This window comes from Rhipicephalus microplus, chromosome X (assembly GCF_043290135.1).
Source record: "Rhipicephalus microplus isolate Deutch F79 chromosome X, USDA_Rmic, whole genome shotgun sequence".
Lineage (NCBI taxonomy): Eukaryota > Metazoa > Arthropoda > Arachnida > Ixodida > Ixodidae > Rhipicephalus > Rhipicephalus microplus.
Window position 1 is genome coordinate 232586149 of NC_134710.1, and position 17739 is coordinate 232603887.

The 17739-nt window shown below is 44.8% G+C and overlaps 1 protein-coding gene across 4 annotated transcripts in view; it reads right to left on the reverse strand.

Moving 5' to 3' along the window:
* The window catches only part of LOC119187884 (GTPase-activating Rap/Ran-GAP domain-like protein 3), a 458831-nt gene extending 441700 nt beyond the window's left edge, over nt 1–17131 (reverse strand). The window contains exon 1 of one of the 4 annotated variants that reach the window (XM_075878790.1): nt 16788–17131. In XM_075878790.1, coding sequence (XP_075734905.1) covers nt 16788–17050 — 263 coding nt within the window. In that variant the 5' untranslated portion in view covers nt 17051–17131. The remainder of the gene's footprint in view (nt 1–16787) is intronic. The other 3 variants (XM_075878791.1, XM_075878787.1, XM_075878788.1) reach the window with 3 other exon arrangements.
* Nucleotides 17132–17739: the final 608 nt, after the last annotated feature.

Below are 17739 nucleotides of genomic sequence, written 5' to 3' on the forward strand. Positions count from 1 at the left end.
TGTCCACCGCACTCACATAGTGGCTGCCAACGTTTCTTACGGTTTGTCCAGCGCACTTCTGTGAATCAAACTGCTGGCGAGGCCGTCATTTCCCCACGTATAGCTTCGTATATTATATTTCAAACACGCGTAATTTTTTTGGAGAATGTGCAGCAAGTGCTCGCTCTATATATGAGATGCAATTAGGCATGAATATGACAGTGTGCCGCCATAGTTGCGGCATTGTCTTTAGAACTGACGTGCTCGTTGAAAACCAGGCCTTGAGCATTTCCCGTGTGACCTATTGTGCCTTATAGCGCAGCATTCGCAGGCAATGGAAGAGCTTTTTTTTTTCCTTTTCACGATAAGGCTGACACTCAGAGGCGTGTCATCTATTGCCTGATACCGATTGGTGTGGGGAAGGTGGGGGGGGGGGGGCAAAGGGTCGGCTCCATACATCATTAAGATGAAGGGGCACTGCGAAAAGTCTCCCCTGCTCCTTGATAAGGAACCATTCGCATACCTATGCTGATACAAACGACAATTGGGGCTAGAACAACTGCGTGAGACAGAGTTGCTACAGTTGGAAGGCGGCAGGCAGCGTTTACGTGGACCTCTAAAAACTCGAGGACAACGACAAAACAGAGCTAAGGCCTACGAAAGCGGTGCCTTTTCGTTGTCACTGCCATATAAGAAGAACAGCTACAAATTTCAGCCCTGCTCAAAGCACAAACTGCTACCATAGATTCAAAGACATAAACGCCACGCGGCTGCACACGGGAGCATTCTGTCAGAACACATTCGCATGAGGAGAGAAATATACCGAGCGGAAATCTGACTATAGCGCGGACGAAGGACCACAAGTAGTGAATCACAATGCGAGCATTACGGCACGGAAAGCTCGGACTTTGAAGAGTGGCCACATTTGCATAGGACGTGCTGATGTGCGTAAAAACCCTGGACGCCGGTCATAGAAAATTCAGCGACTAAACAGAATGTTTGCGTAGCCTCTACTGCGGCAGACTGCGCGCGCAAAATCTACGCAGTTCTTTTAGACACCGTGCAGCATACTGATATCGCATTGGAGGACACAGTACGAAAGATGCACGCTCACGCTCTTCAAACCGCCGGCGCTTTTATTTCAGTGCCCTTAACATGTATCAGAAATGCTCAACTAGGCAAACACAATGTAAAAAAAAATGAAGTGAGATTGCCTTACAACACACAATATTATAGGCGCCGTTTAACGTTGAGGGGAAGAAACTCTCCCAGTTGAACAAGTTTCGCCAGTTAAACCAGCGTTGAATCTTTAGCGCTGGCCTTCTGATGCTTAGAAGAACACTGCGCATTAGGCTTCAAGACACGGGGAGATTAGAACAAGAAAGAGATTTGAAAGAAAGTTGAATTGGCCAGTTATCAGACCCGGTGGCTACCCTTCGCTGGTAAAGGGGGTAAATGGAATAAAGAGAATAACGAGGTGGTGCTAACAAAAATAAAAAATAAAAAAGAGTAGGAGAATGTACACCGACTGCCCACAAAAAGCGCAGCAGCACTTTCAGACCCTCCTGTGCTTATAATGGTCTCCTCCAGCGCCCCCTATATCATTTACTCTGAAAAATGGCTATTGTTAATTACGTTTAACACGTTCGATAGCTCTTTTCTGGGCGAACAGAAACGGGGACACTCGCAAAAAATACACATAATTATATTCTCGCAACAGTAATTTTCGCATGTATGGTTACTGGCCATTCTGTTACAGAATAAATGGTCCTTTTCGAAGACTACATATATATATATATATATATATATATATATATATATATATATATATATATATATATATATATATATATATATATATATATATTTATATATATATATATATATATATATATATATATTTATATATATATATATATACTTCAATAGGCGCTACAGCAGCGTCTCCGCGGCTTGAAATTAGGATCGCGGCTGTGGAGAAAAGCGTTGATGAATTCGATATAGTCCCACTTCGCAAGTGCGAGTTCACGTGGCAACGTACCGAGCCTTGCAGCAGACTCGGTTCTAGACGACAGAATAACTACGCAGTGGACACCTTTATGGAAGATTGGGCTACCTTATGTGGACGCTCACTGTCACAAATAACGCAATGTACTTTTTTTCTTCCATTGCTTCATGTGGAAGTTTTGTATAAGCAAATAACTGTTCAGTATAGAACTACGACAAATCAGTGCCATACTACACCAGACATCTGATTCAAGGCACAATAAACCCGAGAAGCTAGGATGCTAAAATATCGCGTGGCTGAACAAATCTGCTGCGCAAAGCGACAAAAAGTGTACCCACTTTTCACAAAGCCTTAATATATTTTCTATTTTTAGTGTTATAGAATACACAGTGATAATAGAGAGATGCGTAGTAAGTTGATCTCAGAGACAAAACATATATACGTATGTGTACGATTATGAAAGTCGGCGCCGCCGCGATTTTGCTATGCCCGATGGAGTGACTTTGAAGTGTGTGCACGTCATCTAAACTCTCTCTCTCTCTCTTTGTCTCTCCCTCTCTTTCTATCTATATATTATACTATCACTTAGTTTACGCGACACAGACTCTTAGCATAGAAATACGGAGATGTGTTTCTCGGTGGAATATTCGAGTGGTCTACTGACCTGCTGCAGGAAAGCTTCACCAGGTTGTTTTTATTTATGTTTTTTTTGTTCGCTGTTCTGGCTATGCGACGAGAGCGTAAACGTTTCATTTCATACTCACGCTCGGCGACTACGTCATCAAGTATGTATAGAGCAAAATGGCTTTATTATGAATGACTAAATCTTGTTCATCTAAGCTTTTAATGGACTTCAGAAGGGAGAATATAGGTAAGCTCCTAATGAAGACTTTGATATTGCATTAAAGCCCTTGGCTTGTGACGTTCTTGGTGAATGCATCTCACTCGCCTGAAAAAACACTTGGAAGTTTGGAAGTAAAGCTAAGCTGCATGCTCTGAAATTTCTACGTTTGTACGCTGTAGGCTGTATATAAGGCTGTAGTAAAGCGTCTTCAATGAGGTCACATCATAATCCTTTCGTGTGCACATTACTAACTTTCAGAGTTTCTGTCCAAACGTTTTCATCATAGACCCCGTGTACACCATGGGCAAACATATTACCATTGTCCTCACCTGTATTGGTTTGTAAACAACGTCTATGATCATTACGAGAAATTCGTCTAAGAAGAGATGGTTAGACAAGTGTCTTTTGTTTAAAGTAAAATAACAAACAAAAAGGGCCAAGGCTGCCATGTAACTTAGAATATTGAATTTAGATTGTGAGGACGCTTAGTTGATTCTCTATCCTTATTTTTCACGAGCGAAAAAGGCTGAGAGATGGCTAGACATTTAGTACATTGGCATGCGCCGATGCACCAGCTGCATTGCGTAGAGTAATTAAATGTCATTATATAGTGTGGCATGCTCCCGAAACACCTGGTAGACCCTGTAAGCCTTTTCATGGCGCCGCCATTCGCCGATGCGTTCGGGTGCACGTTAAAGAACCCCAGGTGGTCTAAATTTCCGGAGCCCACCACTACGGCGTCTCTCATAATCATATAGTGGTTTTGGGACGTTAAACCCCACATATCAATCAATCAATCCATTCGCCGAAGCAGTTCTGTAATTCACCAGTGTATGGATGCTGCGTGCTTATTTTGGGAAGGCAATATGGATGCTGCTATGTCAAATAATTTTGTGGTGTTACAAAAAATATTCACTGCCAATAAAATGCAAAGAGCAACCGCTGCTGCAACAGCGTCGTAGAAAGAGAGCATTTTGATGCATTTGTACCGGTCACTACGTTTATTTTTCGTAGTGACCTGTATTCGCGTTTTGACCTCCCTTATTTAGTACCGATGACGCATAGGCGAAGGCCACTGGCCTTGCTACTAATTGCGTTCAGCCGGTGGTGCCATTTGAGCTTGCTGGTATAATTACTAGAATTCTCTTTATGGTGCATCGCTGTTTATCTGCCAAGAAGAAATGATGCAATGCACATGGATTTGTCCGCGTTGTTGTGGCTTAGGATGGTCTTGTGGTGTATTTAACTGCGATGAGTTCACATTACTCGGCTTAAATGTCACTGCTGTAGTAGCTTAGTGCCGAGGGCCTTAAGCTGCCCTGGCCACTCGAGTACTTAGGTTAGATTAGCAACCACAGCAACACAATAGCCACCCCTAAACTTATATTCAGGGACGCGTTAACAAACCGCTGAGGGTGGTGAACCTCAGTAATAATAATATAAATACCCAGAAAATTTTACATTTTAAACAACAAAAAAAGAAAAAAATCTCCCGGTACATATTTAATCAGTCTGAATAGCTACATTTTTAAGAATCATTTTAGCGGAAAATATACACACGATAAGCCTCCCAGCAGTTTCAAGTCATCAGAAGGGAGTTTATACTAATGAACCAGCTATATACCACTGCTGTGCTGCGTGAACCACTATATATGATCGCTGCTTTCCGCAGAGTTTCTTCCAGCGAAGATTGAACGGAACTCAATGAGTGCACTTTCAGGCTAAGTATAAGTTGTCGCTTGTCACGCACAAAAGCACCGTCGTGATCTGCTCGATGAACTTCCTGGTTAATGGTAACGCCTGCGAACTCACTGATTCATCTGGCGTTAAAGCTTCCAGTGTGCTCCAAGCAGCTCCATTTATATACACACTCCCAACTTCCAGCCTCCGGCAAGCTCGTCATCCATTTCCGTCGCGACTCCTGTATGTACCTGTAGCACGTCAATTATGTTCTCCCTGTCATCACTAACACTAAGTTTTTGTTTCTGCACCAGAGTTGTTCCTTGGTATTTGCCATCACTGCCTTGATCAATCACCCCGGACGTGCGCTCATCCATTCTCGCTCATCTACCTCTATCTCATCACAATGTTTCCGGAATATGCATACCGAAATATCGAGCAAAGATGAAACGACACATTTTTTCTTCCTCAGCCCCGGAGACTATGCCTGAAACAACGGCGCTGTACTGTCTTCTTACGTCCCTTGCATCGCTTAGGCTCACCCTTCGTCTTGTTGTCGGTTTCTGCTGCCGCAACTTCAGTGGTAGCCCCTTTGTGACTATAATTCACGCGTTCACTGCAGCTTTTCAAAGAGGTGGTTTCGGTTTTGCTCACTTTTCCACACCACTGCTTGGCCGAATTGCGGCCCGGCTTCTAGTCTGCATTAGCTACCTTTCTTATTAATTTTTCTATTTTTTTTCTTGTTACTGAGCTCACTCTTTAGCTTCCTGAAGTGCCTTGTTGGCGAACCCTTTTTTTCGCACTATCGACGGTCTAGTTGCGAATCTAGTTCGCAAACCCTACAGACAAAATTTGTCTCTTCTGCCTTTCTTAAAGCTCAAACAATAATTGATATGTAGGGTTTAACGTCCCAAAACCACCATATGATTATGAGAGACGTCGTAGTGGAGGGCTTCGGAAATTTCGACCACCTGGGCTTCTTTAACATGCACCCAAATCTGAGCGCACGGGCCTACAACATTTCCACCTCCATCGGAAATGCAGCCGCCGCAGCGGGGATTCGATCCCACGACCTGTGGGTTAAAGCTCAAACAAGAGTTCCTACAAAGATAGGGCTCTTCCAACCTGCACTGGCCTTAATTGTAGAAAATATCAATGCTCGTCGAAAACTATTGTAATCATCTGCCTGAAAATAAATATAAAAAATTGGACACTTAGAAAATAATAGCTCCGCTACTCACCTAATTTGATATCACTGAGAATGAAAGCATTTTTTTTTTTAGTTGAGGAGCTATACCATTCAAGAAGCTTGCGTATTACCACTATCTGGCACTGTTTTCTATCCAAACTTTTGATTAGTATTGACCGTCAATTGTTACTGTGCGAACAAGATTGAATGGCTTTTGTGAAGCTGAAACTGGACGGTCCGAATCAATGCCTATAGAACTGTACAGTAAGCATATGACGTCAAAGATACAGCTGATGTCCGCGATGCTGGGGCATAAACATTAACGGCGCTCTGCCTTCATAAAATAACGCCACTTTTTCTAAGGCTTAGCGCCTGGTGCTTTTGCTGCCAAGCTCAAGGTCGCGATTTAATTGTACGGCTGGACTTTAATAGCAACTAAATACAAAAAGTGTCCGCATAGCGTAATTTCAGTGCAAGCTATAGAACCAGGACGGGTCAGTATGAACATTCAGTCCGCTATACGACACGCCGTGTAATATTATGGCGGCTTGGCCCCGTTAAAGAACAAGTGATTATCAAAGCAGCGATTTCTTTGCAAGCGTTTCTGGACGTTTCCGGCAGTAGTGCGTCTGTTGCGCAAAGAAAAAAAAGTGAAATAATTGAGAAAAATGTAGAGAGATTAACTGGAAGATAATCTTTTAGTTTGTCTTATGCTTGAGAGGCTGGGTTGTCGTGTAACTTACAATTATTGTTCCCGAAACAATATTTTCAGATTCAAAGAACGAACTCTTTATTTTCTCCCGGCGGTTGCTGCTATTTCGGCATAATTTATCACACCAGCATTGTATTCGCGTGACGTCATGAGAAAATAAACTCGCGATTGGTTCATATTCGAGGGATATCAGTTGTGAATAAGTCTCCTTCCCTGCTCTGTCTTGTCTTTCGTGACTGCCAGTCGTAATCAACTAATTTCACTTTGCTTTGTGTAATTTCGACTGTGCAAGCAGAGAGAGTGACCTTCAGGCAGAAGGGTGAAATGTTGATAGGCTTAACGCTTGGTACAGGCATTGTTCACATGTTTTATGGAGAAACTAGTAGAAAGGAAGATATCTCGCATGTGGAACAGTATAGTAAAAGTGAGAGAGAAGCCACCCTGTCGTCTTCGAGCTCCAAGTTCTTCAAAAGTCTTTTCATACGGAGATATCTAACTAGGGTTTCCAGCTCAACCAGTTCAATGCTATATTAATTACGGCTCAAATAACAAGTTTACTTATGTTGTTTGAATGACACTTCGTTCTTTGAAATAATCGCTGCAGGTGTCACAAGTCGGATCCCGGGTGGTGCGACATGTGACACACGCGCTGTGACATACGAGGTCTTTACTTTCTTTTAGGGCCAAATACGAAAAAAATGAAATGTCCAAATGCCAGCCAGCCTTACTACTGTCATCGTCATCATCATGCCGAAGGGAAAACACCGAACATGTTACAGAATGCGCATTGTAACAGGTGAAAAAAGGTATTGCATTTGTGTAGAGAAGTAAAGCGAAGATACGGGACGCTATCGTTGCAGAAATTTATTGCGCACCTCTTGACACCCCTTGACCCTGTGGCACGTTTTTATAAAATCTAAATCATGTGGTGGTAGAAAGGTGTGTTCGTCATCAAAATATGCAGCACGCTTTTGGTCTCTTCACCTTCCTGTCCCACCAAAGCATCACCAATTACGACTATGTGTGGAATGCACATATCATTTTTTTCTTCTGTTTTCACGCATTGATGCAGCAAGAGCTTGGATTGCCGCGCTTGCCTTCTGCACACGAGCTCTTGCAACGTGCCGGCACACTTGCATGGGTGCGATGGCTCGCATGGCTCCCGCGCATTTCATCATTTTTTGCTCAACTTGTGCGCTTACTGCGGCTTGTTGAAACATTGCGTAATCATTTAAGAGTCTTCGCATCTCGCGTTTTCGTGACTCGGTGAAATGGTTGGGTTGCCCCCCCCCCCCCCACCCTTTATACTCGTCCCGTTCGCAAACGAGAAGAGGATGTGATTAAATTCCCAGCTGCAGTCTTACTTTTTGTGGCCACGCGCAAGAAGCCGATGGACAGTGGCCAAGGGCGAGAGGCTGTTGAAGGCTGTTGGTGGTGTACCGGTAGGCACTGACACTGTAAACTGAGACGCGGCGCTTCGAGCCCTCAGAGAGTCTGCACTTTGAGGGTCAGTGTGTTGCTCCAGGCGATTCGTTGACATAGGACTGGAGGGAGACGTCTTGAGCAAGATGAGAAGGGCTGCCAGAGATCTGCGCTGGAATTGATTGAATGCGTGGGAAGGGGGATTACGAAGGCCATGCGTATATGTTGTCGCTGACCGACTACCGGTCATGCTCCTGAGCAAAGTAATTTCAGGTGCACTCGATCACGGTCACAAGGAACGCTTGATGCGCGCGGAGAAGCAGCTAAGATGCGGCCCGTCCCTAAATCGGCGGAGTTTGCCAGAGGCGGTGAAGCGAATAATACGATGCGCCTAATCGATACGTTGTAAACCATATTTGTGTTTTGTGGCTATAAACGTACGAAAATAATCTTGAGGGAGATTGAAAAAGTAGGCCTGGAAATTCTAGAGTGTTGTGTTTGTACGAACCGAACTAAGGTTAATACGACACCCTCCCCATTTTACGCCCCCCCATAAAAAATGGGGGGGGGGGGGGTATGTTGGCGGGATGATAAGGAGCAAGCTGTCTGTTTTGCGTACATGTCAGTTTTGCGTATATGCCAGTGAACTGAAGAGGTGTCAGCCAAGATGTCCTGCAAATTGAATTATATTCTGGAACGACTGTGTTTTAGTACTGCACCATTTCCTACTGAACCTATAGTTTAAAGGAGGTGTTCTTTCTGGATATACATTGGGCTTCTATATTTGTCGATTAATCGTTGATTGCGTGTATATATTAATATACGGCGTTATAGCACGTAGCTACGCGGAGCACTTTCGAGTGAACTTTGGTGTAATTAACCCCTAAAGCAATTGAGCCAATGCATAGCTTGTCTTCGCATGTTATTCAAGTTTTGTCATGCGTCGCTTTGAACTCCCATTATCAAGCCAGACCACCGTCGTTTCGATCACATCGATCATAATGAAGTTGTGTACCCACTATTCGTTCTCACCATTGCGCAAATTTTTTAGGGCATCTCAAGATTGTAAAGGCTCCCCCTGAGATTGTTCTGCACTCAAACGATCTTGATCTTTATTTCGTATTTATACATGGTACACATAACAAGAGCGACTTAAAAAAAATGACCGAGTAGAAATAGCACTTTTAGCATAAAATCGTACTTCACCTATATTATACCCATTCAGTGGCAATTGCTTTACCTTAAATAACTTAGTATTAAACGAATAAGGAGATTATGAGCCAAACCTGCTCAGCAGCCTCCAAGGAGGCCGACTATAGGAGTCCAGGACTATAGACACAAGCATCGACAGAACAAGTGTAACTTTCAGAAACTGCCCCAGATTTAGCAGGTAATATAAACAAGTAATAGGCTCATGGAAGCGTTCGTGGGAACTAGAATGTTGCAAAAATAGCAATCTGGTTTCAGAATTTGAGGATTTTTGATGGATGCGAAGATTCTAGTTGTGGAATTCCAGGAATATTTCCTTTGAATTAAGGCATTTCTAAGGAATCTCCCAAACGAGAACTCTTCAATGCTCTGAATAAATGGGGTAAATATTATGCCTGAAAGCCATTTAGTTTTTCTGAAAATGAATTCAAAAATTATCTAGCCGATTCCGGACTTCGGCCTTCAAATGAACGCGGGCCACTTCGTGTTTGGGACATTTGCATTCGACATGCACGTATCTCTTCCTCGCTTCGCGAGGGGATAAGTCAAAAGCAAACTTCAATTCTTCCGTGGTCAAGTAGTCACCGATATCGTCGGTGTCAAGTTCCAAAATGCTGGCACAGATCGATCCTGCCTCGCATGATATTGCCATGTTTTTCTGTCTAGCGCTAGAATCAAGTGTACTATGTTTAGATTATAACTGGGTTTTATGTGGCGCATATGTGTACCCTGAGTGAAGCAGCTAGTCGCATCGGTTCGAGGCACTGTTTTTAGGTTATATTGCATTATTGATGAGTCTTCAAGCAAATTGAAGCACCTTTGTAGCTACAGGAATGCCAATCAGATTTGATTATAACAATATTTTAATATGGTCAAAACTACACCGGAGTTTTCTTTTAAACAGCTTCAAACACTCTCATACAGCTGCCGCTTAAAAATAGTTGTATCGACGAGGGTAATTTTTCCGCTCTCCTTAGCCACATCCCGGTATTGCAGTGATTTACGTTTCCTTTCGCAGCAAAACGCCCACTTCTTACGACCAATATCTGTATGGAACTACAGTTGTTGTTTGCTGTGCTTTTTTATACAGTCGCGAGAGATATTTAGTGAAAGGCGACGAATACTTCCATTGTCATATACAATGCAGCAGCAAAAGAAAAAAAACTTAAGAAAAAGTATTTTTTATTATTTTTTGTTCTTGTTTTCTGCTTTGGGGCAACGTCTACGAGTTGCACATCACCGCTAGCCCATGAGCTTGTTCCCAGAAATTCCCGTGTCGCTAATAAAAGTGATGGGGCCGAATTCGCAAGGGTCTGCTTTCTTAAGTGTAGTTTTCAAGTGCTCTTAGCGAAAATTTGCAGCATGAGGATTGGCTTGAATTTCACCTTGTGCGCTGTTGAAGCGTTATACAGTTCTTGATTTGTCGTGATGGCTTACCGGCTACAGAATTGTGCTGCTCAGCGCAAACCCACGTTTTCGATTACCGGCCATGCTGGCCCGATTCCAGCATGAGTGAAACGCAAAAAAAATTAATAATTAAAATAAAGAAAAGCAGAAGAACACCTACCTACTTAGGTAATGAAGAACTGCAGGCGGTCGGAATGAAACCGTGCTATATAGCGTGCACCTCATAATCATGCTGTGGTTCTGGCATCTTACCATTTCAGCATTCAGTTCAGGGCTTTTTGAGGATACGGGCACCATTTATTATCAGTCCATGGCACTGAGACATCCACTGTATAGCGAGGCACCGGTCGAAGTAAAGCGAGGTGATCAAATCCCTATGCATGCTCGCACTGAATTGAGAAATTACATGCACAATATAATGCGTAGACAGAAGGCGGATCGTTATCGAGAAAAATAGCCTAAAAAGAATAGAATTGTTGTTTTTGTTATTTCCTAGAAAAAAACATGGTTTCAACTTGCGGCAGATTTCGCAACATTGACACCGAGCGGTTTAAGTATGTGTCTCTTTTTGCCTCTGTCCATACGGTTCACTATACGGCCACACGTGTTGTCGTGTGCGGCTGCTAAAATATACACGCACGCGCCACGCAAAACAATATTCCAGATGCGGAGAGTTGCAGACAATGCACATATGGAGACTACGGCCGTGCACGTTTCGTCGGCCAGCAAGGCGGGCTGCACTGCTAGCGAGCGCAAGCTAGCACAACGCGCCTTGCTTGGCCATCCTCTCGTGGCTTCGCGAGAGAATATGCCGAGGTGGATGTACGCAGCTGCAAGAGGACTCGGCCCGCGCGCCGCGGCGACTTGTCCGGCTGCGAAATGCGCTCGGCGTGTCGAAGCTCCGTTGCAGAAAACAAAACGGGCAGCAGCTGCAAAGCTCGGTGCAGGGAGCACCAACCATGTCTAAAAATATTGATGAACCGAGCATTGTCCCGAGCAAAACGCACATCGGTGGACTCGGCTAGCGTTGAATGAGTAAGAAAAAAAAAAGTCTACGAAAAGGTGGACAATAAGAGACGTTGACAACCAAAAAAAAAAAGAAAGAAGTAAACGATTACCTGCACATGAAAAAAATGAACAAAAAACCGCGCATCGTCGGAAACATCCAAGGGCTCTCCACTGTGTTCGCCACCTTGAAGCACAATTGAAGGCAGTGAGACTAAAAATAACAATGTGTGTGTTTTTTTCTTTGTATCCTCAAAACGTTCAAAACAAAGTCGTTGTTTGTACATATATTGACTTCGTATTTCGCGTGTTAACACCTTTGTTTATATATACGCTGTTATTTTTGAACACTCCATATGTTATCCGCATTTGTTCCAAGTGAGCGGAGGCAACTATACTAGTGCGCAGAGGATGTTATGAAAGGTGTTTTCTGAAATGTGCAATGCCACTATCGCTAGCGGCGTGACAGTGATAAGCCAAGTAAAATAATACGAAGAACGGCGAGCCGCGTCACAATCTCTTTTTAATAGCTATGATCTCAATAATAACTCATGTGCTTCAATATCTACGGCATGTTTGTAATTTATGTTTGTAAGCTCACCAGCCCCAGTATTTTTAATCTCGATTGACCATAGGGGGGGGGGAGGCGGGGAGGGAGACAGTGTTTATTTTTGATCACTGGACGTTTGCGCTACGAATCTCACAGATGTTCACTAAAAGAGGTCTCGCCTTAATCCGTTTTTTTTCTTATCTGGTTTATCCATCGTTCCATCTTTGCGTGCGTGGTGTGAGAAAAAAAAAGAGACTGGCGTTTAAAGATGAATTGGTGAGAAGTCAATAAGTTTTCAAATATTCACAAAGTTACACATGAGGTCCAGACAAATCTGTCTGTCGCGTCTTTTATGCTGCTACTTAAATCAACTCGCATACGAGCACGACAGATTTTGGTAAGCCGGTACGCGGTATCTTCAATCTTCTCATATGACGTCACAAATAAGAAGCGGCTCAAGCACCTGGACGCCGAGGGTGGAGCGCTACAGGCACGCCAGGTGGCCATTCCCACCACCTTAAATGCACGCCTATTAGCATTTCACCGTAATTATCACAAGGCGTTGCACAGTTTATAACAAGGTGGGCTGAAGTGCTCTGCCTCCCAACGTTTCGTCCAAAGTATATGAGTGCTAGCTAAGGAGAGCAGCGTCCATTTTTTTTTTTCGTGTTATGAGCCACGCTCCACTGACCAACGCCACTTGACTATCGATTTTAGACTATCTGGCCAAGCGCCACGAATCTTGAAAATGCCTATCGCTGCGCTGATAACTTTCAGTTTCGCGTCATACGTCCTTTTTTTTTCTTTTTTGGTGACAGTATTTCTAAAGCAGTCTGCAAGCCAGATGCACCAATAGAAGATGAAGCCTCAAATATCTCCTTTGTTTACAAGTTTTTTTTTTTTGTTCCTGCTTTTGTAAAGTGATTTTGTTGGCCTTAAACTCGTTATTATTTGGTGCTTGCTAAACGAAAAATTCAGTTTTCTCATTTGTGTTGCCATTTTTTTTTACTCCAAGCGGGAACCATCGTACACAGCACAGCGAGAAAATGTGGCCACCAACTGCTCTGTTTGAAGACTTTTTCTCAGCTATTTATCTCAGGAACATGGATGTTTCACGACTAAACAAATCTTTATTTTGGGTAGACGTCATGCGGTTGGTGAGCTCTTGGCGAAACGTTGAAAGGGAAGCAGCTGTCTTGAAATAACTGAAGTGTGACCATCGATTCATCCGATTGGTAGGCTGCTAAGATCACCAGGAAGTGGCACCATAGCTTCTAACGTCCGTTAAAAAAAAGCCCTCTAGCTCTGCAGTGCTCCTGCAACGGCCTGATTTTCCACCCTGGCTTACCAGCCAGATCAGGGGCGGCCGATACTAACCAGGACACCATGAAAACCATGGTAGCCAGTGAGGCCGCCGCTTGGCCTACGTTGCCGAAGTCACAGCCGCACATTCATTCAAAGAGCCCATCGGCCACTCTGAACTCTCAACTTCTGACTGGCAGGCTATCTGATAGGGACAAAAAGATTAATGAGTTGATTACCCTTATATGTCACTCGCGTTTGTATGAGCAAGCGAAAATCACTGTCAGGTCAGTGTGCACAACGGGCATTGGATACTTTAAATCCGGTACCTTAGAGCCTTCAGTAGAAACCATGGCTGCTCCATTATTGTCATTTACAAATCAGGTTGAACATATGCTGATGTTACAGAGGAAAGTGGCAGTCTTGAGGTCTCGCGTCCGACAGCACAGTACATTCACAAACCGGTTTACAATAACGCATAAGCTCTTTCTGACTGTCGAGATACACGCCATTTTTTTTTCAATTGGTAAAGTTGTAAATGGCACAAATTTTGCACGTGCTCATTACTCATCTCTTCTATACCTTAGTCCCCCTCTCCCAGCACAAGATAGCAAACCTGACCCGCATTTGGTTTTTCTTTCTGCTTTCTGTCCTTCCCTCCAGCTCCTTCTTCCTTTGAAATATGTTACGGTGTTTACACACAAAGTTCAATGTAATAGTGCAATAACAGAAGTGATCTTTTATATATATACATTGTTTACCCAGAACTCTTCGCAATAGTTGCAGCAAGTTGGTGTGCAGTTCAGTTAGCTGTCGGGTGAAAACATTACCGCACCCATTCCACTCGCCCACATCATGTCCATCCAAATAACTGCAATAGGTAAAAAGGGGCGCCTTTATTCTTCAACAACCACGCAAATATTAATACACGAGTGTTTTTGCATTTCCGCCCCAAATCAGAATGAGGCCGTCACTGTGACCATTATTTAAACCGCGACCCCAAAATGTGAGACTCTGAGTGGGTGTACATCACTGCATTTCCGATGAAGGCGGAAATGCTGTATACGCCCATGTGCTCGATATGGGTGCACGTTAAAGAACCCCAGGTGGCTGAAATTTCCGGAGCCCTCCACTACGGCGTCTCTCTTAATGATATAGTGGTTTTGGGACGCTAAACCCCACATATCAATCAACCAATCAATGGGTGTACATCACGCGTGCAAAAGCGTCAAGCCTCAGTGCACATTGATTGTAATGTAACGCACGAACCTTCATTTTTCGGTGTCAGCATGCGCCACACCGAGTAGCTCATCCGATACTCCCATGCGATAAAAGGTCTGCCTGCATCCCAGCGCGATGCATCGATTGCACGTTTTTAGCCGCATGACAGCAGTGCGGAAGCTTTCTACTCTTTGGCATTGTGGCCATACTTTCTTGCTTTTTTTCTTTTTCTAGTTTGTGCTTGGCCCGGCACATAACTTAGCTTTCACGAGGAAGCGCTATATTTTCGAAACGAGGGCACAGAAAGCTTTCAAGGTGGTAAGTTGCTGGGCGTTATGTAAAACAGTCAATATGTAATTCTGTCGGGTTCGAAGCTAAATACCTCGTACTTGGAATCTGAAGGCATAAATGAATGTACGCAGCACGTGAAAATTGCCACACGGGTCACTTTAACGCGATTTCTTTCGCCTTGAGTGCTTGCATCAACGAGAGCTGCGCGAACGAACAAACACTCGCTAACAGTGCATAGGTCAGACGACTGCGACATTACTTGCACTTTTTTCTTTCGTGCCTTTGGTCATGTGCAGTATGTTTGTGTCGACTTTCAAGAGATCAACGGCTCTTTCAAGGTTAGTTCAATCGAGCGTTTGTTGTTCGCAGCACTCTCGACCGCTTAGCCGCATCTGTATTTTTTTGAGGTGTGTACAATGCATGCTTGAGGCCCGTGTATCAGATTAGGGTGCACGCTGAAGAACCCAAGGTGTTCAAGATTTCTTTCAAAGCCCTTCAGTAAGGCGTTCCTCCTAATTATGTCTTGCTTTTGGCACATCAAACCCCATGAATTGTTAGGCTGATTGATAGATATGTGGGGTTTAACGTCCCAAAACCACCATTTGATTATGAGAGACGCCGTAGTGGAGGGCTCCGGAAATTTTGACCACCTGGGGTTCTTTAACGTGCACCCAAATCTGAGTACACGGGCCTACAACATTTCCGCCTCCATCGGAAATGCAGCCGCCGCAGCCGGGAATCGAACCCGCGACCTGCGGGTCAGCAGCCGAGTACCTTAGCCACTAGACCACCGCGGCGGGGCTGAATTGTTAGGCTGTTCTCGAATAGGGGCTGCAGAAACTTTGAGACACAGAGAAATAGCACCGAGGCCAATGCGAATGCGCGAAACCCAAACAGCGTTCGGGTATTGCGTTGGGGACGCTATTTCTCGAATTGAGCGACAGCCCGAAAGCCTGCCACGAAAAACTTTTCGTCAAACACTCATAGCGGGACGCATGAAGTGACGGTTAGCAGCGTACTCTTGTGAAGTTATATTGAAGGTATTTTGGCATTTAAAGGCTCATAAACTTGACAAATAAAACCGCGTGTGATAACTTTAAGAGAAAAAAGTTGCCTTGTAATACTAAAAAAACTTATTTTTTTTTAAACACAAATGCAACTTAAAGTTATATTTTTGCTAATATTAAACGGCACGTTTTACTTTTATTTTTGTAGTAGCTTCTCTTTGAAGCCGTAGTGCGCGTGGCACGAGAACCACAAGTCGCTATCGGTAAGAGTGGCACCCTATTCAAAAATTCTCACCTCCTGCTTGACCCGACGCTAGCGTACACAAAAAGCTCTGGAGCCGCAAACTTTGGGGTCCATGATTCGAAAACTCCCTATCGTTATTGCTTACAGTAGGCTCTCGACAGAATACCAAGAAAGAAAAGTCGCAGTGGTGTCTGCACAAAACCACATGGTGCATGTGGCTTTATTTGTTAATGCAGAAGGTGATGCAGCACAGAAGTGTAATAAATTATTTTTAATGGTAGGAACCCACTGCACGCTAGTCGTACCTGTGTGGATTATTAGTAAACTTTGACCAAGCAACAAGCCACTTGCTTACCTCTGCAGATATACAGCATAATAGTTCACCGCCTCATAAGTGAAAAGCATGTGCCCCACAGGGATAAGCCCGATAACTGGTTTATGTTATGAAACAATAGGACAACTACTTAAGATCTATTATTTTCAGTTATCTGGTACGGCACAAATAAACACCCGTGCAGTTATTGTTCCCATTACTACAATTAGCGAACAAACATATATCGTCCTGCTGGAGGCTGCTTCATTAACGAGATTCAGACAACTACCAGTGAAAGTAATAAATTAGCGTTAACAAGAGGTGAGTACCCCGCTATTTTGAAACAGGCGCCGTTTACGGAGATGACGATGGCCTGGCCGTCCAAATGTTTGCCGGCATCTCACCTGCCAAAGTCGAAGTTGAGCGGCACGGAGTTGACAAGGCGCAGTGGCTCCTTGAGCATGTTGTTGAGCGAAAAGCCGCCGTGGCGCGGCTTCTTGCTGTGGCGGCGCACGTGCGCGGTGAACACGCGTCGCAGCCGGCTTTCCTTGTGGCCGCTGTCGGGACTGTCCTGCGACGAGCACGGCGCGGCGCCCATGATCTCTTCGCGCTGCAGCTCGGCCAGGTCCAACGCCGAACCACCGGCCCCTTGGTAGCGACGCAGCATAACCGCGGCTCACGCGAGTTCCTACCGCGACGGGACCAACCAACCCACCCACCCCCACCCCCCCTTACTATCGGAGCTACGCCACGGAGTCCGGGGAACGGATCTCCACGCCTCGGTGTTTTCTAAAGCGCAGGCTGGCGCGCGCCACTCGGCCCGCGGCCGCGCACGTCGAGGACTACAGTCGCACGGCGCGCGTCTGCGCGTTTCGAAAAGTGACGCGTAGCCGCGCCGCCCGTCACGTGCGCCAGGCGTCATGTGCCCGCCCCCGCCTACGGGAGCCGCGACGCATGCGCGCCGCGACAAAATGCTCCGGGATGGGCGGCATCGCCTCTCCTCCTCGTCACGGCGGCGGCAGCGCAAATCTGGAGCGCCTCTCCACTGGACTCTACGGGGCTCTCGCACCACGCGGTGGCCGGGACGGTACTACTAGCATCTGCTTCCCACGTGCCGCTCTCGCCTTCGCTTGAACGCAGCATTTGGATCTTTGGAAGTTTGAAATGAAGATGACCGAATGAAAAAAAAAATAGAAAGAAAACGCACTAGCACGTATTAAGAAAAAGAACGAAGAAAACCCAAGAAAAACAATACGCTAGGCACACTTGTTGATATGAGGACGGCGGACGAGTTGGAGTCTCAGCAGGAAGGAAAGACGGAGATTGATCGCCCCGAATGGATGTACGCCGGGTTGG